The 21,252-nt window shown below is 38.8% G+C and overlaps 1 protein-coding gene across 1 annotated transcript; it reads right to left on the bottom strand.

Annotated features, from left to right (window-relative positions):
- Positions 1-3,216: 3,216 nt before the first annotated feature.
- On the bottom strand, positions 3,217-20,985 carry LOC139708248 (WD repeat-containing protein 74-like). Its single transcript, XM_071620225.1, has 10 exons — positions 20,923-20,985; positions 19,036-19,142; positions 16,549-16,743; positions 15,629-15,772; positions 15,085-15,186; positions 14,467-14,567; positions 13,583-13,638; positions 12,750-12,892; positions 4,335-4,391; positions 3,217-3,435 (listed from the first exon to the last, which is right to left on the bottom strand). Exons 1-10 carry the CDS (start codon positions 20,981-20,983, stop codon positions 3,217-3,219), a joined length of 1,185 nt encoding a protein of 394 aa, XP_071476326.1. The 5' UTR covers positions 20,984-20,985.
- Positions 20,986-21,252: the final 267 nt, after the last annotated feature.

Raw genomic sequence — 21,252 nt, 5'->3', positions numbered from 1 at the left:
TTCAGTTTTTTACTTTTACATGCAATAGACATAACCATCTTCTTTGCTCTCATCTCAATAAAGGGGACAACTGGTATAAAGAAGTCTTAGTGTTTATCTTTTTCTGCTTCAAAAAATATATGACAATGAAATATCTATAGCATGGCTATGATATCTGCAAAGAGAAAACCAAGAAACTTTCAAGGGCGGTTAAGAAATATATCGAGTACACTGTATAAGAATTCCGCGACTTCCGTTTGTTTGTGCGTTTAGTATACACTGTACTAGTAACGTGTACACCAAATGCTTATTGCTTCTGAATTATCTGGTCCACTTTATCAATACATGTAATGGTAAAGCGTCAATGCATGCACGTACATTAGGTATAGACTATTGGCAGCTATATGATCACGTATGCATGAGCGGTGGTTTGGAATGAGTGCATGCAGGGGACAGCGATGTATCCCTCTACGTTATATCGATTGTATCAAGAGAGGTATCATTACAAAATGTTATGTTATCCAAATGTTATCCTTATATGGAGTCAGTATAAATTTTTTAGATGAAAATAGTTGTGACTTACGTTCATAGGTAGTGTGTCTGTCATATACTAAAATAAATTTAAAGTCCTTGTCCAGCAGTACCCTTTAAAAAGTGTCACTGCAAGTAATCTTCTATTTTCACCCTGGTTTTTACCTTCTCTGGAAAATCAGGTACCCAAGTCACACATTCTAGTAGATTGAAACATGTAAATGATTTGTGGAAGTGTGAAATGACAAAAAAAAAAAAATCATTATTTTATTTTTTTCAACATTGTAAAAATAGTGTAGCTAGTATGGGATCCGAAATGCCATGCTGGTATTGGTTTTTGCTCGATTGCAGAATCTTATGTGATGAAAATTTAGCAATGAGCAGTCAACTAGTAGGAAAAAAAAAAAACTGCTTGTCGCCACAGAACAGGAATAAAAAAGAACAAATTTTGAACAATATCCTTTACTAAAACTAGGAATAATGTGTATTTGTAGACAGTCGATGACATAGCCAACATAAAAACCTCAATACCCTTACATCTGGATGTGCAAATGAAAATATGAAATCATAGATGAAAATAGTTTGAGTTGGTTGACCACCTGGTGATGACTGAATTAAATGTCTATAATCTACGACATTAAGATCAATCACTTCAAGCTGTCCCACATAAGACTAATGAGCTTTCAATGATATCAGTGAGAGTGTATTCAATGCAACAAAATCTTTCATCTCCATCATGATTTTTTTTTTCTGGTAAATCTCATTATGTGCACACAAAAGCAACAGCAGGATGGAGTATAGCCTTTTGCATAGGCAGCTCCCAATAATTTGTGGACGTGCACAGTCACAGCGAGTGTAGTGACCTGCGAGCAGAGCTGAGCAAGCTCCGATCCAGCTGTGTGTGAGTCCACTGCTTGCTGTGTGCGAGTCCATTGCGAGCTGCCTTTGCAAAAGGCTAAATTGAGTACTGTACTGAGTCAAATCACATGTACATGACTGTATCTTAGTAATAATATTCCACAGTGACTGGACAATACAGCAATTATATTCTCAAATGGGCATTCTAATAAGACATTTGTCATTAACAAATTCTCTGTGAAATGAACATTATGTTTTATCTCACCACACACTTAGAATTAGGCCTAGAAGATGACAAACTCACTCAGTATTGTGGGATATGCCCCTTTTGGCTCGTGTGGACAACCCCAGTGGCATAAATCTGGAAATATCTGATTCATGTCTCGAGAACACAACTTTTACCTCGTATTGTGGAAAGGCTCATTTGATTGGAAGTGAAAGGCGCCCTCAAGCATTTAAAAAGAATACTGTAAAATTCCACTTGCCTCTTTTTCTCACTCATGCACCAATCGTCCATGTGGGTACCATTCACTTAGAGGGGGAATGAAACCCAAACATATATGCAGATTGAGTGAATGCAGCAATATCAATAAAACGCAACAGCAAAATTCAAGGGAAATTGGACTATCCATTGAAAAGTTTTTAATTTGTAAAGTTTTGCTACAGCCATCGCTGGATGAGAAGACTAATTCAGTTAGTGATGTCACATATGGAAAACAATATAAAGAAGATGTAAAGAGAATTCTACAAAATATCAATGTTTACAAAGAGTACACATTCCCTCTACATGTTACTGACATATGCTAACCCGTTGAGGACGGACTGATTTTGCTACAACACGTATTTCCCACAGACACCAGCCCGAGTATACTCGGTACTCATCCTCAACGGGCCAAGGGCAGTATCACTCTCACTGTCTTCTGAAAGATGTAAAGTCAAGTGCTCTTTCATTACGCCAGAAAAGTGAAGTTATAATGAATGTGGTTTAGAAAGTTTATGTCTTGTTGTTAAACAAGAATATACTGTGAGTGAACTCCAGTAAATAACTGCATTTCAGGGTAGATTTCCTCATTTATAGCCATTGTAGGCCAGACCTTATTGCTATTTGTTATTGAAGAGTACAATGCCTGTAAGTTGATTGCCCTTTGAAAGCAATTGGTATATATTCATGTCATATACTCCTGTTGCTTTATGAAAGAACAATTCATACCATCTGATCACTTGTTTGGTTACTGATCCATATCTCACTATACGCAATGTTCAGTACAGCAATGTGAAATACAGCAAAATTCACATTCACTTGTCTTTGCGTGACATGTTTACAAAAGCAGGGAAGCTGGAATAATGTTTGTCTGCATCAAGCAGGGGCAGATCTAGCTTTTCACTAGGGGGTGTCAGGGGCATATCCAGGAATTCCGGAAAGAAGGGCACAAAATAAAAAATAAAGGGGGCGCATGCATCCACTTTAATTTTTTTTTCACTTCATTTCTTTTATTTTAACAAAAAAACAAAATAAAGGGGGGGGGGGGGGGGGGGAGGCGCACCTGGTGCGCTCCCTCCTGGATCCGCCACTGGGAGTTGACCCAATGACAATGGGTCATAAAAAGCAAGCAAACAAACAAACAAACCAAAAATCACACCCACATACATACTATGTGGGTCTGCACACATGATGGGTTTTCCTATGCACATCACAGTTTCACTTTGGCAGCCCAAGGGGGAGGGGGGGGGGGGTGGTAGATGGTTTGACCCTTCCATAAATCCACCACTGTTAAGTCTTCCATAAAGTCAAGAATCTCCAGTGCGTAATACAGCCTGAGAAAATGGTGACAAAAGGCGACATCAATCCTACACGTCTTGCGGTCGGCCCGGTTTCCTCTTTTTCCTCCCAACTTGACTCTCCCTGTCTGCCCCGCCCGTTCCTGCACCCTTCCTCCTCTTCTTCTCCCCCTTTGGAGTGGCATCGCTGATCGTCTTCATGTCCCGCCAGATCTTTTCGCTCTCTTCATCTTCATCCTCTGCAGTTTTTCTTCTGGATTCTTTCTTTCTTCCTATCTGATCATCATCCTGTCAGAGCATAAACATTCATAAGGTTAATATACTGGTAAATTTAGAAGCTTTCATCTGGGCTATAAAAAAACCAACAACAACTAACAAAAACAAAACAACATCCAACAACAAACAAACACAACACCCATACACATGCAAATTAACAAAAATAACAACTTTCAAACTGATCAAAAGTGAATCTGCCTCATATTATGCTTTACTAATGCAACCATACATCAATTTACATACTTTGTTATCCTATCTGCACTGCTAAGAGGGCTTAGCAAGCAGTTAAATGTTGTTTGAAATGGTGGTTGGAAGTTTTCTATACAACTGTTGTTCCTTTGAAACTGTAATTGTCTTGGTGATTTGACAAATATTCATCACACCAAGGAGCACATTCCCCCCCCCCCCCCATCATCCCCACTAATCCTTCTTCCTCATATCATACACAAGCCAGAAAATCAAACATAAGTCTGTGAATACTCAATCCTGACTGGCTGATACCTAACTTATGTTTGATTGCATGTTTTTATGCAACAGGGCCCTGGGCCCTGTTTCAAAAGCTGTTTGTAAAGTTACGAACAACTAACGAGCAACTGGTGATCACTTCTGATGTGCTATACTTTTCAGAATTTCCATAATTCAGCACAAGAACGTATCACCAGTCGCTCGTAAGTTGTTCGTAACTTTATGAGCAACTTCATGAAACACCCCCCTGGTTCTTGGTCTCACACAAATATATAATGGAATTTTACATTCACTGATATATGTCTGCTACCTGACTTCAATACACAACTTTGAGAAAAGCTGCATACAAAAATGCTCCTACATTGTTGTTGTTTCGTGAAAAATTGCTCATCATTCTTGTCACAGTAAAATCGATCAAATGAATTATCGCAGGATATTTCTCTCACCTGTGTGAAGTCTCTTGATGAAAAAAGTAAGCAATTCAGCTTGGATTTGAGATAAATCTGTGAAGTGAAAAATGAATATTGAGAAAAGGATGCTGTTATCCACGAAAGTTACACCATTGTTACATCACTGTTACATCACCGTTTTACATCAACTGCTCTTTGTTGTGAAACCTCAATCAGTACTAAGGAATGACTGCGGAAGGACAAACGAGTGATACACCACACAGAGTAGCTGTTGTGATGAAGTATATAAGATGAAGTATAAAAGGTACTTCTGACGAAAGAATATTTTGCAGTGCATTAATCATGGTGAAATAAAACAGGATTCGGTGCTACTAAGATCACCTATCTCAAATTCTAATTAGTGTCTGCCCATGTCTTAAATCATGCTCAAGATAATTGGATCAAATGATCCTAATTGGTTGAATTATCACGTTGATGATGGGAGGATCGGCCCAAATATCATCCCCATGTATGAATCACTGCTGTCCCAGTATCCGGTAAATTAACAACTCTGCAGTGATTTACAATCCTGTCATGTTTGATTGTATGTGATCAAATGCTTCATGGGTTCATATGAAGACACTGCCATTTTTGGGAGTTGACCTCCCACTTATGTCTCATTAGAACAAGTCCATGTGGCTTGCCCTGTTTGAATCATGTTTACACAAAATTGGCTGATTTCAACAACAAGAACAACTAGAGAAGCACTCTGAGAGCGCAGACCTCCGCCAAGCATGCAAATCATTTTCACACCTGATTGTGATCTTGTTCTCCCGTAGAGATATCAGTGATTTCCACCCATACGTACTGCATTGTGTGCTGAAAGTTGCCAGATTTCCCAATATAGAAGCCTTTGTTACGTCATAAACCTCTCAGCTGCACGGCGTGCCTCACCCCAGCAGTGCAGAAACTAGAGCACGCACTTTAGTGCGCGCAGGCAAACCTCAAATACGCGCCAGCCTGAACTCCGAAGTTCATTGACCCTACCTGCCAAAATGTCAAAAATCCTTCATAAATTCCCCCTAAATTCTTGGATCACTACCAAAAGTTAATCGTTTGGTACTTGTGTCATTCTCAACCTTTCCTGCAAGTTTCATCCCAATCCGTTAACTACTTTTTGAGTTATTTTGCACACGGATAAACTAACTAACTAACTAACGAACTAACGAACAAACCAACGGTAACGAAAATATAACCTCCTTCAAGCAGAAGAAGCCAAGGTTAAGAAAGTGTAAACTATAGTAAAAATGCCTCAAGGGCTCAACATTCATTACATTCAGTGGCAGTGCATAAGATCTATGTACTATAGAAGTGGAAATTTTCGCAATGTTGAAGTTTTTGCGCATTTTGTGCAACCAGAAACTGGCGTGAAAATAAAAACACACAAATATTTTTGCTTGCCACATGTTCCAGTAGTCAATGTCTTGATCCCGCGGAATTAATAACACACAAAACTCATCTTACCTGCTCGAGTGTGAGAAATTACTCATGCGAAAATATCCACTTTTACAGTACGGTATATGGTTTGTACTGTAGTCTTCAGTACATCAAGATTCCACGTAAGCAGGATCTGCCAATCCACCCCTTTAACAACATAGTCTAAACCACCATGCTTCAGGCCCTTCATGCCCTGTAATGATTATTTACTAGACCTAAAGAATCCTTCAACCTCCATTTTTATGACAAAGGTGCACTTTGTGTACACAAGGTGTTGCATGGTCAGGCAAGCCTTCTGGCAACACAGTGCCAGGCTTTGCCATTGCCATGGATAATCCTTGTATGGGATGTAGGCGACCATGGACAGGAATTATATTGAGCCACAGCTATGTCCAGCAGTTCTTCTCGGCCTGAGGTAAATCAAGGGCTGTTTTGACAGCCCCACGCTTTTAAGCTATGATTCATGTATTTACTGAGGAAGGTGTTTCACGGAAGGGTGCTTGGTAACATCTGTTTGACAGATGCCAGGACATCAATCATGGCTGCAAACAAGGTCTACGACTCCAGATAAGCCATGAATCTCATCCAGTCCCCCTCTCCCTGTAACATCACATCCTGTGTCATTCCTGTGTTGATTTATTCCGCATCATAAAAATGACCCGACACTGACAAATACCGCTGGCTGTGATTGGGGGGGGGGGAAGATATCTCTGTGCGCATCATGCATGGTTCCCCATTAAATCTCAGAACATCATCTACACTGAATATGCCTTCAAAACATACCTTGGGAGCCATATCACAAATTGTCCATAAAAATACATGTATAAACATTCGCACGTACTGAAACACTTGTGTTGCATGAGATACTAGACACAAATAAAATTCTGACAGAATTTTCAGCTAGGAAAGAATGGGGGATATTTTTGTATGTAAAACTGTTATGACAGAAAAACTACCCTTTTCAGTCAAGCTGTAGGCCCTACATAGTAGCAGAAATCCTCATAGTGAGTCATACTGGTAGGCAAAGAAGACTTTTGGCTACAATTCGGCCTCCTACTTCTTATCATTCATCCTTGCCCTGCATCTCACTACTGATTAGTGATGAAGGAGAAAAATGGAGGTTGAGGATCTCTTCTGCTGAGCATCGTATCCCGTTTATACTACAGGCAGGTTTCAGAGCCTCCTCGAGGAGGTTTGAAAGCCCACTTAAAAAAGTGGTCTCTTGTCTGTTTATACTGCTCGGGCTGGTTTCACATCCTCAACAGAATAATACATTCAGATGAGGTTTCAGAGGGTGTATGCTTAGATTGAAAGGAACAGATGGCTCTACCACTGAGAATATCTGGTTCCCCCTCCAAAAGATCACATCTCATTTGATACACCTGAGAATGGTATTCAAAGGAAGTAATGATGATGATGATGATGATGATGATGATGATGATGATGATGATGATGATGATGATAATAATGATGATGATGGTGATAATAGTAATAATGATAATGATAATAATAATAATAATAATAATAATAATAATAATAATAATAATGATAATAATAAGAACTACAGAAGCACTCTGAGAGCGCAGACCTCCACCAAGCAGCTAATTTCCACCAATGATCTTGTCCTTCCATAGAGAACAGTGATTTCCACCATACGTATGCATGCTAAAAATCGCTCGAATTCCCAATACAGATGAAGCCTTTTATTACATCATCAACCCTCAGCTGCGTGACGCGCCTCGCAGTTAGAGCATGTACTTTAGTGCGCGCATGAAAACCTAAAAAATGCGCAGCTTGAACTCCCAAGTTCATTGACCTAACCTGCCAAAATATCGAGAATCTTTCATTTAAAATCCATAAAAGTTTCCAAATCACTACCGAAATTTAATCATCTGTTCCTTGTATCATTCTCAACCTTTCCTGCAAGTTCCATCTAAATCCATTCCCAACTTTTTTGAGTTATTTTGCACATGGACAAACAAACAAACGGTAACGAAAACATAACCTCCTCCCTTGGTGGAGGTAATAATAATAATAACAATCATAAGAAGAAGAAGAAGAAGGAGAAGAAGAAGAATTGAAGAAATAAGATTCTACGATGTTTCCCTCTATCTGGCCAGTGAACATGTATTTATAGTGCCAGCAAAGGAATTATTATACTCGAAGGTCCGCTATTGTTCCTCTTGGAGCTGAGGCTATGCTATTATTGGTCGATGCGGTAGTATTTAGCAAATCATTGACATTCCTGCCGGAGGGATAGGCTAGCTATTGTTCTAGGTCACATATTCGAGTAATAATGATGATGATGATGATAATAATAATCATAATCATAATAATAATAATAATAATAATAATAATAATAATAATAATAATAATAATAATAATAATAATAACAATAATAATAATAATAATTTGTATCATTATTATCATTGTTATGATAACAATAATAATAATTATGATGATAACAAAAATAATAACAACAACACCAAGTTTAATCTCGTCGGTAACAGAAAATGTTATAAAAGCATCTTGCCCAAGATGAATGTACATACTGGGCAGGATTCATTGTCATGATCTTCTGCTAAAGAATCCCAAGTCTTATCTGATACACTATATTGTATTGCCTAGATTGATGTTCATACTGCACATTCCCATTTAAATACTGCATAACATACAAACATATGTCATTAACTGGGAAAAACACCAATAAGTGTGTGGTATTTTATATGTGTATATAAGAAAGTTAATGAGCACATCCTTATATTCTCCCTGTAGCTGGTTTCAAAAGGTAATTTCAGACTGAGATATTACCGATACTGTATTTTTCACTTCACAAACATACACACACACACACACACACGCACACACAGAGAAACTTCACAAGTCATCACTGATATTCAGAGTGATTCCAAACAAAATGTAACTGTCAGCCACAATGCCACTGAAATATTACCATAATCACTACCATACTCATAAAATGCCTGACAAGAGCAGACTACAAAAATTCGGATGACAAACAAAGTGCTTCTCTTTAACCTTGGAGCCCTTAAAACTAGAAAAAAAAAAACAAAACAAAACAAAACAGAAAGGGACTATGGAATGCAAATGTTGTTGTTGTTGTTCATTTTCCATCTGTGAAGATGGCTGGATAGCCCATATTCAGCTACACTAAGCTGGTCTTCCATGGGGTCCAGTTGGATGTGGGGTAGGACTAGAAAAAAAAAACAAAAACAAAACAAAACAGAAAGGGACTATGGAATGCAAATGTTGTTGTTGTTGTTGTTGTTGTTCATTTTCCATCTGTGAAGATGGCTGGATAGCCCATACTCAGCTACACTAAGCTGGTCTTCCATGGGGTCCAGTTGGATGTGGGGTAGGACCACTTCACCGGGTTAGACACCCTGCTCTTTGCGATGAATGAATGAAGCGGGATCTTTTACGTGCATGAGCTGTGACTCTCTCATACACGGGACCTCCATTTTATGTCCTATCCGAGGGACAGAGTGTTTTGCCTCTAGAGGGGACGGTATGTTTACACACAACATTGCTCAGTCCAGACTCGGGTTCGAACCCGGGCCGCGTGATCGTGAGGCAGACGCGCTACCGACTGAGCCAACTCACCGCCCAAGTCACCGCTGACTTGGATTGATTCAAGATACCCTCAACAAACTTTATGTGGCCAAATGAATAAATATGTGCTACATATTTTATAATATCTACTTTGCTTCTTCAGATAAACTGGACACACCAACGTTACTATTAACAAGGTAAGTGCCATAATGTGTCTCGCCCATTCGCGTACAAGAAATTGTACACGAATGGGATATAGCATATTAAAAAAAAGAGATATAACAGATAAAAAGAGATATAAAAGGGTAAAAATTCATGGCAAAAAAGAAACGTGCCATAAAAACTTAACATTGGGCCCTTAAAGTTTGTTGACCCCTGCCTGTGACCTTTGACCTTGTGGTGACCATCCACTCCCCAAGGGACATCTACCATCCAAGTTTGGTCACAAACGGACCTATGGATCAAAAGTTATGACCCATAATAGAAATGCGCCATAAAAACTTATGGGCTCTAAAAGTTCGTTGACCCATGCTTGTGACCATTGACCTTGTGGTGACCATCCACTCCCCAAAGGACATCTACCATCCAAGTTTAGTCACAAATGGAGCTATGGATCAAAAGTTATGACCCATAATAGAAACGCGCCATAGATACTTAACATTGGGCTCTGAAAGTTCGTTGACCCCTGCCTGTGACCCATTTAAATGCGCCATAAAAACTTAACATTTGGCTCTAAAAGTTCGTTGACCCATGCTTGTGACCATTGACCTTGTGATGACCATCCACTCCCAAAGGGACATCCACCATCCAAGTTTAGTCACAAATGGAGTTATGGATCAAAAGTTATGACCCATAATAGAAACGCGCCATAAAAATTTAACATTGGGCTCTAAAAGTTCGTTGACCCCTGCATGTGACCTTTGACCTTGTGGTGATCATCCACTCCCCAAGGAACATCTACCATCCAAGTTAAGTCACAAACGGACCTATGGATCAAAAGTTATGACCCATAATAGAAACGCGCCATAAAAACTTAATATTGGGCTCTAAAAGTTCGTTGACCCATGCTTGTGACCACTGACCTTATAATAACCATCCACTCCCCAAGGGACATCTACCATCCAAGTTTGGTCACAAATGGAGTTATGGATCAAAAGTCATGACCCATAATAGAAATACGCCATAAAAACTTAACATTGGGCCCTAAAGTTCATTGACCCCTGCCTATGAGCTTTGACCTTGAGGTGACCTTCACATATGGTAAAATGTGAAACTTTGTATGACCCCTCTTCCCTCGAAGTTTAATTGCAATATTGAAGCCCAGAGTAAAGAGTTATTGAAGTTTTTGTAGTGTTACGGACAGACGACGGACGGACAGACGCCGCAGGCGATCCCTTAGTCTCCCCGCACCTCCGGTGGGCTCAACAAAAATATAACTACCAGTAACAAAAGACATGCGGGGAAACATGCACAATATACTTAGTCTATTGGAAGGTACATTCCAGTGTCTTTTGTGAATCATATTAGTACCTTACTAGTGATTGACAGATGATGTCATTGACAGAATCTTAGTTTGGAAGGCTTTTCTTTAATCATAAAACATATTATATCACATACATTTAAACCACATTTAGGGCTTAGAGACATTTCATGTGATAATGCGCTATATAAATATTGTGAATCATTATAAGTGATGATCAAGATATTATGAATTAATACAGGTCAACATGCATAGCACTGCATAACTCATTGCATAGTTCCTTTAATATTGCTACATGTCTTACTCTGAGCAAGACACGGAAGGGGGGGGGGGGTGAAAGAAGATATTTATTGACTGCGGTCATTCCAGTAAATGAGCAAAGAATGAACCTCTGTGCGGTCACAAAAAAGGGTGAACCAAATGTCCCCTGCATCTAGTACTACTGGTCTAACATATATTTGAAATTTGGCAAAGTGATTATGCAATGTCTTCTCTTCACTGTCTTTCATTTGCTCTTTACAGGCTTCAAACTTAAAACAAGATGCACCAGTAGATGTATAGAAAAAAGAAAATGTGAAATAGAGATATGATAGTCTATGTTACATTTCTGAACTTCATGTTGTTTCTTGCTTGTTAAAGATGAACTGAGGTTTCTAAAGTGTCAGTGACTTTGTAGCGGGCAATCATGTACGTCCTTTCTGGCAATTCCTGGCCAAAGAGGGCGCTTTGTAACATATCATGGCAATAACCCTTTGAGTGACAAACTTGAGCTAAAAAATAGTTACAGGAAAACAATATACTGGACTTGCAAAGCATGAAGGAAGACCATGTTTAAAATACCTACTAGCTCCAGATGCACCCCTGAAATAAAAATACTTTATCCATCATACAAGAAATAGAATCATAATCCAGTCTTTGTACTGTGTGCTAGGTTGATACTGACTATTGCTGCTCACATGGGGTGATCCACAAGGGTTTGTATCACTCATCCATTTTCAAGTGTTTGAGAGCATGTTGGGTGGACCTCTTCACAAGGTTTGTACTCTGCTCTTTGCAAAGCACACAGTTGGCCCCTTCACATGTATACGTTTCGACTCCCTCTCACAAAGACATGGGCACTTCCTTTTGTGCCATGTATCACTGGGAAAGAGTGTTTCTGCATCTTGGTAGAGTGGATGGTATGATGATACACAACTTTGCTCAGCTAGACTCATTGGACCCCAAACCCAAGCCCTTTCACTGCCCGGCTGACATAATGCCCACTGAGTGACCTTGCAGTCCTACAAACCTACTAAATATGAATACAGAGTATCACTACGTGCTTGGGACCAGTCAACTGAAATGAATCCAGCATGGACTGGGCAATATTTCATTATTGATGTGACTACATCCATGCAGTATCAAGAAACTACAAGACTGCAGCACCCTTGTCCATCTAAAGCTCAGAGGGTATTGATGGCTACATTCCTAATAGGATGATGGTGAAACTTGGGAAGGTACTGACATAGATGCCAAGTTCAAAAATTTTTTATGAGTGAGATTTTCATGACTAGGCATCTCGACGCGCGCGCATGTGCGTGAGCGAGGGAGCAAAGCGACTGAGCAAGGGGAGGGTGTGGGAGGGGGGTGTCCGCCCTCCCACGGTAGGGAGCTTTTTCAATTTTTAGCTCTTAATGATGCAAGCTGGTGCATAATTTAGTGACTATTTTTTACTTATTTTGACAGACAAAAGGGAAATATGCCTTCAATAGCAACTCTCACTTTAATCCTTTAAGCTATGCTCCCGATGCGTGAGAAAAATGGGTGCCATGTGTGAGATCGTGAGACGGACCCTAAATGCTTGAGTCTCACACAGAATGCGTGAGACTTGGTAGCTCTGTACTGGCAAGAGATGGATGAAACGTAAATGGAAGACCAGTGCCTACCTTGCTCTTGAGTGTGCCATCCTGTCTGTCGTGCACCCTCAGGAACCGGTCGAGACCACAGGACGCCACCAACGGCAGAGTGGGATGGCACTGAATATCTCGGATGCTTCCTCCAAAGCCCTTGTATATCCTCCCAACGACCCCTGTTTGAGTCACAGGAAAACAATGCTACCACATCAGTATCTGAGACAGAAATACCAAAGTCTTAAATCATGTGCGACCTCTTGTTTGATCATTTCTGCATGTAACTGGTGAACGACTGAAGGAAATGTGTAACTATAGGAATTACTGCAGGCTATCTATACTGAAATGTATTGGAGAAATTTGAAAGGAATAGCCAGTAATCTGCAGAGTCTGTTTACTCTATGAAATACCTATTGTCCCATAAGCCCTGGGACAAAGAAAAAATATGCCTGCCAGACAGCAATATTTCATTGTACTAATCTTTTCTATGGCAGAAGAAAGTTTATGAATAACACATTTTTTGTGCTTTTTTTTTTTTTTGTGAATGGCTGGAGAACAAGGAACACTTTTTCATTTCCAGTCTGTCTATATCATCTTTCTCTTTAGCTGGGCAATCAAAAATTTTTATGAAGGCATGAGCGAATTAGAAACAAAAAAAGAAAAAAATCACCCAAAGGTACAATTGCATTAATGTTATTGCTGAAATTGATAGAAATAGTCATATCACTGTGTAATGCCATATTTGTATATAAAGTGTAAATGAAATTGCTGAAAATTGATGTATTTGTGAAGCATGCCATACAAAGAATAAATCAAATCAAATCAAATCAAACCCTACGATAAATCAGGAATATTGTGGGAACATTTACCTTTCCGCAAGTCAATTTCAGCCATTTTGCCCTGTGTGTTTCCAACTATCACTGACCTGAAAGGTAAAAAGCATACATCCAGCATTCATGTATGATCCAAGCTTTTTTTTCATATTTTTAGGGCCTTTTTAACAAACAGACTTGTAATGACCTTAGCTCTGTCTTGCACCTGTGTAGGTTCAATGGTTATCAATTTCAAGGTATTTCGGCAATATACAGCACAATGCAACTCTCATCACTCTGAATGGCTAGACAAACACCATTTACAATAGTACAGCTGCCTTCAGCACTACACAGAATATTTCTCTACATCCACACACTTCATGATACTGTAAACATCAATATTTTCTCGTGATTAATTCTTCGTGCTGAGCGGTTCGAAAACATTTCATGAGTTCTTGAATTCAAACTGTACAAATTTCAACCCATTCAACATGTGCAGATAATTGTGGAGATATTTTGGCGGGTATTAGAATTTTGCGCCAGCAAGAAGTAGCATGAAACACACAAAAATTAAAGTACTGTAAAAATTTCAGTGTTTACAGTATCATTGCGGTTCATCAAAAAAATAAGAATGCACAACAAGGAAATTGGCCCACAAAAAAACCAAAGTGGTCCTGGACTGGCAGGTATGTCATAATGTTACTGAAACTATGATGACCATTGTACAAACTTTGGTAACATTTAGCACAATGCTTACATTCATTTGTTTTTTCTTCCTAGAATGTAACTTTTTATAGTGAGATACTTGCTTATTACATAACACAATTGCCAAATGCAACTTTTGACACGTGAGGTAGCATGGAATAAACAAGCCAGGAAAAACAAACAAACGCAATAAAACATCACAGAAAATATCTGTTCAAGTGTCTACCAGTACTTACTTGTCACCTGGAACCATTGCCATAGAAATGAATGGGTACTCATCAAAGGACATGTCAAACACAGGCCTTCTCTGAGGTGAGCTGGGGTCGTACACTCTGACCTGATGAAGCAACAAAAAGCAAAAATTAACAAGAGTCTAAGAAATCATACAGCTGCATAACACCTGTTTGTTGATAAACTGTGAGAAAGAGATTCTTACTCTTACTTTCTTTTCTTTTCTTTTAATCCTGATTAAGCAAAGGTGTTCTATGTTATCCATGATGACAGAGGGTATTCATCTCTTGAAGCCTTAGCATTTTTTTTTTAATAAGACTATAATTATTCAGGTTTTCCTTTATTGTATGATTAGTACATCTTCCTTTGATTTGAAAAATTGACAGAGACGTAGCCTGATAATATTTGTTATTGGTAACATAACATTGCAGGATGCCTAGATACTGGTAACATTTGATGATCTTGGATACTAACCCCACGGTAGTTGTTATGGAGATTTACATTTTTATGAGCACTTAGGTAATCTCCAAGAGAGCGTTATCCAGAGATCGGATGTCCAAAGAACAATTGATGGACACAAGCACATATTTTGTTTTCAAGTCACAAACATTTCACAATCGCACCTGATGATGGCCAGTACAGGTGACTATCTTTGACGAATCCTCCATGAACTGCATGTCGGTCACCCACACGGGTACCCTCAGATCCAGGAAATCGTTTCTCACCTGCACAGGTATATTAATTTCATGCACAATAATCATACATGAAGATAATTCACTGTCATTAGGAATGACTGTTGGCTTTGTATTCTGTTTTTCCGCCTTCTCTTCTTCTTCTTCTTCATCTTCTCCATATGCCTTATATTTGAAGGTTTGTGTGGTGAAGTGAGTTTTGTGAAAAGAGGTTTGTCGTTCCCATGATATCCTGATGCTGTTTCTACTGATGATTTCATGTTGTTTGAATGAACACAAATGACAAAACAAAATCAGATCATAATTGATGCATTTGCGTAATCAAATAAATCTAATTGCTTGGCTGAGCAACATAGCAAACTTAGCACAAAATCATACACAATATCAGCTGTGCATTATGTTAAAAAAAATAAAAACCTTGCATTGAACACACAAATGTGCTCATGACTAAGGCCTCAAAATGTGGTCTACTTACATTTTTGGCACGGAATACAGGTTCTGTTGGTCTCTCCAGATTCCAGACTTTGAGATCATTCTCCTTCCCTCCAGTGGCAACCTGGTTTCTCTGCGTAGGGTGTTGCCGCATTCGGCACAGGTTGGATCCGGCGCTGAATCCTGCCTGCAGTAAACCAAATGAACAGTGCCAAAACATTACAGCTCGTATCATTACAGATTTCTTTATCATGTGTAAAGTCACATCTTACAATAGCCATATCTCATTCCATTTTCATGGTTGACATTATACAAGCTGATTAAGATTTTGGGAAGTAGATAGTGAAAAAGAACTCACTGCAGTTGCCTTGTTCTCACATCACAGACAACCAAACTAGCTTTTCTTGTGTTGCATTACAAACCATTTAGTAATATTAACTGATTTTGTGATGCGGAGTACCGTAGGCAATGTGTGCAGGAAGACACTTCTCCAAAGCAGCCTTTGGCACATTACTTTGTGTTTTGCAGAATGCATTTTCTATGCACTTTATTGATGACACTAAAAATGCAACAACTGTGGCGCACACAACACTCAACTGATATTTATCTCGAATTGAGCTTTAGTAGAGCGAATTTTCGGTAATATTGAGTCTGAAGGTTCCACAGAAAATTCTTCATGATGCTGGATGCTGATAAGAATCCACTCATAACACCGATTGAGCTGTTTGAACATTTTGTGGATGACATGCATCTGATGGCATATAACTCCTGTGGCTGCCTTGCATATGTTATGAAACCCTGCAAAAGCTGAGAATAAGCTTCTTTACATTACAGGTCTCTGAGAACCCTTCATATTAGGCACTTGCACCACCACAACCACCACCACAACAATAAACAACAACAACAACAACAACAACAACAACACTAGAAAAAAACAAATAGAAACCTTGAGTAATGACTTACTGTTGCTTCATCGCTTCCTCTCTCCCAAATCTGGACTAGTCCGGATTCCTGGCAAGAGACCAGTCGGTTATCTTCAAGGACCCCAAGTCCCTTCAGCAGTCCCTTGTCCACATCACACTGTACAACATCCTCTTCATATTCTGTTGTCTTGGTGTTGAACAGGCGAACTGTGCCATTTCGTAACCCTAACAATACCTAATGAACGGAGAGAACATTGATGATGACATCATTGGATTGTGACTATTACGAGGGCAGGCTTTACAAGCAATTCATTTGAAATTGTATCAAAGTCTGTGAACAGGTAACCACCACTCTCTTTATTTACAACCTTGGCTACACAAGTCAGCCTGTGTGAGTCAAGCTTTATGAGAACTTGTCTTGTAATCTCTGATTTTTGACAACTGTTCACTGTGATATTTGCTTAATCTTATTGCTGGATCATGACAGGATTTGCAGTCTGAACACAGGAACAAGGAATAGGAATAGGATTTGTTTGGAAAAGGTGAACACCAAAACCAATGAAGCAAAGCAGCACACCAACAGCTAAAATCACTTGAAGGTATCTGTATTCTGCAACATTATTCTGGCACCCTCTGAAGGACAGTCAGCTCATCAGCTGATCACCCAAGCCCTTGCTTAGGTCACTGAGATTGGCTCCACTACTGAGGACAATGGAAAGTCAACCCAACAACACTGGAATAAAGAATTTGGAGGAACATGTTTTGTCTCAAGGGGTAATCTCCACACCTGTAGGGGATGTCTACAAACCCATCAAGGAAAATGTTACCTATGAAGCTCACAAAGCTATCATCTTTGATATTTATGGAATTGTGATGTAATGAAAGCCATCATTTGGGACCTCTTTAGTTTATTTTATATAATATAAGAATGACCTACCTAGAGTAAACAATCAAGTGTCCAAGTTTCCTTGTACATGGCTGATAATGAGTATAAATCCCACTGAGCTAGAGAAAGTGGTTAACAATGACTTTAAGCACAATATGTGACTGGTTATTACACAACAAACTCAAGCTCAGGCCTTTAAAAACGCCATTTTATGTTTAAGGTTTTAAAAAATTGTAAAATGAGTGGAGATGTAACCAATAAAATTGACAATTTGTCTTGCGAGTAAAGTCTAACAGTGTAAGTTCCTTGGGGTTATCATAGACTCAGAACCAACGTGGAAACCTTATGTTGATGATATCAAATCAGAAGTGTTTAGCCATATTTGTATTTAAGTGTTACATGTTATAATTACTGAAACCCTATAACTGTCATGTTACAGGGAGGCAAGATATCTTCTTGATCAAACTTTGGCATTAACCCTTTAAGACAAAGAAATTTGACCTACTTTGATTAGTGGAGCGATCATACGATAATATGTATGAAACCTGACTCTTATCTCCTCAAGGAGCTTTACATTCTCCAAAACAGAGAGCCCTTGCAGTTACGGTACCTCAGAGTACTGGTAGATTATCACAACAGTAAACAGAATTTATATCAATACCTACAAATTGATTGCTTGAATGCCAAGACTAAAAAAGATTGAATATTACACACAATTGAATATAAAAACCTTATATTGTTTTTGAAGAAAAACAAAGAAACAAAGAAACAAAAAAACAACACAACACAAAACAAAAAAACACAGCACATCTCGGACAGCAGTTCAATCATGAAAAAACTTATCAGAGAAAATAAAAAAAGAAACAAAGCTCTTGGCTCCCCTGAAAACAACTTAGTTCTCTTTTTGTTCTAGAATTATGACTATCCCATATGCACCCTCTGTCATGATGTTTCTTTTCATTGTTCCTTTTTGTTTTTTGTTTTTGTTTTTGTTTTGTATCAATTCATTGTTTCAATGCATCTACAGATGTATATATTTTTTTAATCTCAATTTTGCTACACTCATAATTATCATTTGCTTTGATATCCATTAGATTATCATTTCTACCCTATATGTTTCATTGAGGTGTGATAATATTGCTATAATTCATACCGGTACTTGATTTGCCTCTGTCCATTTATGCATGTCTAAAGGCTTGCTGAAAGACAACCTCAAAGATGACTTTTTATCTTTTCATCCTTACTTAATCAAATAGAACAAAAACAAACTCCTAATCAAAGAAAGAATCGAGATAAATCAAGGCAGTTCACAAATACAATTATTCACCGTTCAAAATCCTTCATATTTTCATGTAAAATCAAGGATAGCATTCAATTATATTTGTATTCATCACGAATGAAATTTTGTTTTTTTTGAAAAACAGATTGTTAAAGCTCTGAAAAAGAATTGCCTAGTATTCACAAGGACATATGGCGAGCTCTTAAATTCTAGGTTTAATCAGTTAAAATTCATTTCCTTCACTATTGTACTTCACTCAAATCTAACTACAGCACATATATCCATCAGCAGCATATATGGATTACTTTAACATATGATTCTGAATGAAGTACTTCAAACTCAAAAGGGACAAGTACACTAACCTTGTCTTCTGTATCATTCAACCAGGCCAGTGAAACTATCTCCTTGTCTTTTTCCAAGCTTGTCAAATCTGTAAAGTTTGCTCCAATGTTTTCCTTCAAGTTGATTCCTGGACATGGATAGGAATCAAATAAAGAAAAAAGAAAGAAATAAGTTTAGTTCCATTCTGCAATAGCCCGACCATACGCTGTAGTACGCTGTGCGAATACAGCGTCTGACCAACGATGCATGCACCTTCAAAGTGGGGAACCACAACACGACTACAAAACTTATTAGAATTTATATGTTACTCACGTTAAGTGCATGCTTGTATTACAGAAGGTTCATACATCTTGTAAGTCCATAGAGAGCCCTCACGATAAGTCCATTGAACAAAAAATAGCACTTTCTAGCGCAGCAGAACAGTGAAGGAATCCCCAACCATCAGGGTTCATCGTTGCAGAATTCAAAAATGGCGAGTGACTACTCAGCAAATTATGCATGGGCGTGCGTGGCTGAAAGTGCAGCGATCTATTGCGTGTGTGCGCTCTATGGTAGCAGCACGCACGGTCGACAGATCGAGTGAACTGCCGATTATCAGATGTACCGTTTGCACATGCTGCATATTAAATCATCATTTTCGGTAAGTTGTAAAATGTACATTTCAATATTGATAGCATAGATATGAAGTCTCATCATTTTGTTCTTGAGATGAGTTTGAGGTAACAAAAAATGATCTAAAGTATCAAAATTCTTCGATCGCATGGCGATTGCTGACCTCTCTTCGTGTTTGTTGCTCCGTTGGTACAGCCCTGTCGCTACTTTATACAGCGACTGGGCTGTGTATAGTTAATTCTGCAATAGCATTTAACATGTTTAACTTCTTCTTCTTCTTTTTCTACTTCGGTACTCGACAGGATCCATCACTCTGAATGTAATGTCAAGAGGACTAGAATTCTAGTTAGTGTCCCACGCAGTGTAGGCAGACTGTGCTTATAATACAAGGTGCAAGTCAAAATGCCACATCATTTAGTGGTCAAGTGATGAGAGTGCATCCTTGAAGGCTTCTAATCTATTGATAAGGAAGCCAGGATGCTGATTGGGAGCGCATTCCATGCCAGTACAGTCCTCGGAAAAAAAAAAAGAGTTCTGGCATAGCCGGGTTCGTGCAGGTATAGATTTGAACTTGTTTGGATGATAATTTCTAGTGTTTGTGGAGAGCATGGGTGTCAAGAGTCTCGGTGCAAAGATGGTGCCAAGAGATGGATTTATCAACTGTTACAATAATATTAAATAATAAAGGACATTTATATTGCGCAGCTACTTGCCATAATAATATACTCTACTGCGCATTACAAAATGACATGCATACAAGAAATTCAAACAGAAAATACATTACTTCAAAAGATGACTTTTTAACCTGGCCTTAAACTCATTCATTGTAACTGCTTGTCTTACGAAGGGAGATTATTCTATAATTTTGGTGCAGCGTACAAAAATGCCCTGTCACCAAGAGTAACTTTTGATTTCCAGATGAGATGGATATTTTAATCAATTGATATTGTCGATTATGGAGATTCAATACGTTCAAAAATAGGGGCCTACAGCTCATCAAATCACTCGTTAAAATAAGATTGATGTCTTTACAGAGGTATTCACATAACCATTTGACGATGATAATGATAATACAGTGATCACTTGATTCAGACATGAGCATGATGAGCTTCAGTTCAAGGTTTAATTTCTACAAACATAAAACTGAAGGTATGGGACCAATTAATACTGGTCGACTCGTGACAGTGTCCATGCGCACTAACTTTTTATCTTTATCGCTAAATGTCAATCATATTAACATGAGTATAAATCAAGGCAAACGGCACCAATACATGAATGAATTTCCGAAATCGAACCTTTCAATATTCCAGTTTGGGCCCCTACCCAAATTTGGAATTGTCGCTCATGATTGGCCATGTGGGCTGCCATCTTGTTGTTTTTCTTCTTTCGTCGTAGTGGGTGCTATTCAAATCAACCCGCTCTGAATCAATCTACTTGTACTTGTACACTTGCTTGGAGAAGCGAGCTTGCTCTGCGAGCATAGCACGACTTTGCGTGCATTGTTATCGGCGGAGCTGGCAGGCGGAGATCGAGAGTCCAGCCATCCCCGATTTGATGGCCTGTGTGTAGTGGATGGTCGCGAATGTGACTCCTCATCACCTCACACCGTCGCCACGCATATACGT

The sequence above is a fragment of the Diadema antillarum genome, unplaced genomic scaffold (assembly GCF_040938485.1).
Source record: "Diadema antillarum isolate AM-2024a unplaced genomic scaffold, OU_Dant_1.0 scf00000036, whole genome shotgun sequence".
NCBI classification, from domain to species: Eukaryota; Metazoa; Echinodermata; class Echinoidea; order Diadematoida; family Diadematidae; genus Diadema; species Diadema antillarum.
The sequence above is the reverse complement of the archived record's forward strand: the minus strand, read 5'-3'. Positions and strand labels throughout refer to the sequence as shown.

What these genes read in the sequence shown, in the direction of transcription:
- LOC139708248 (XM_071620225.1), bottom strand. Translation starts at nt 20,983, where the DNA reads ATGGCCAATCATGAGCGACAATTCCAAATTTGGGTAGGGGCCCAAACT. An exon ending in CCTGTACTGGCCATCATCAG is followed by an intron (nt 14,568 to 15,084) that starts GTGCGATTGTGA and finishes TTGCTTCATCAG; the next exon opens with GTCAGAGTGTACGACCCCAG. An exon ending in GCAATGGTTCCAGGTGACAA is followed by an intron (nt 13,639 to 14,466) that starts GTAAGTACTGGT and finishes TTTACCTTTCAG; the next exon opens with GTCAGTGATAGTTGGAAACA.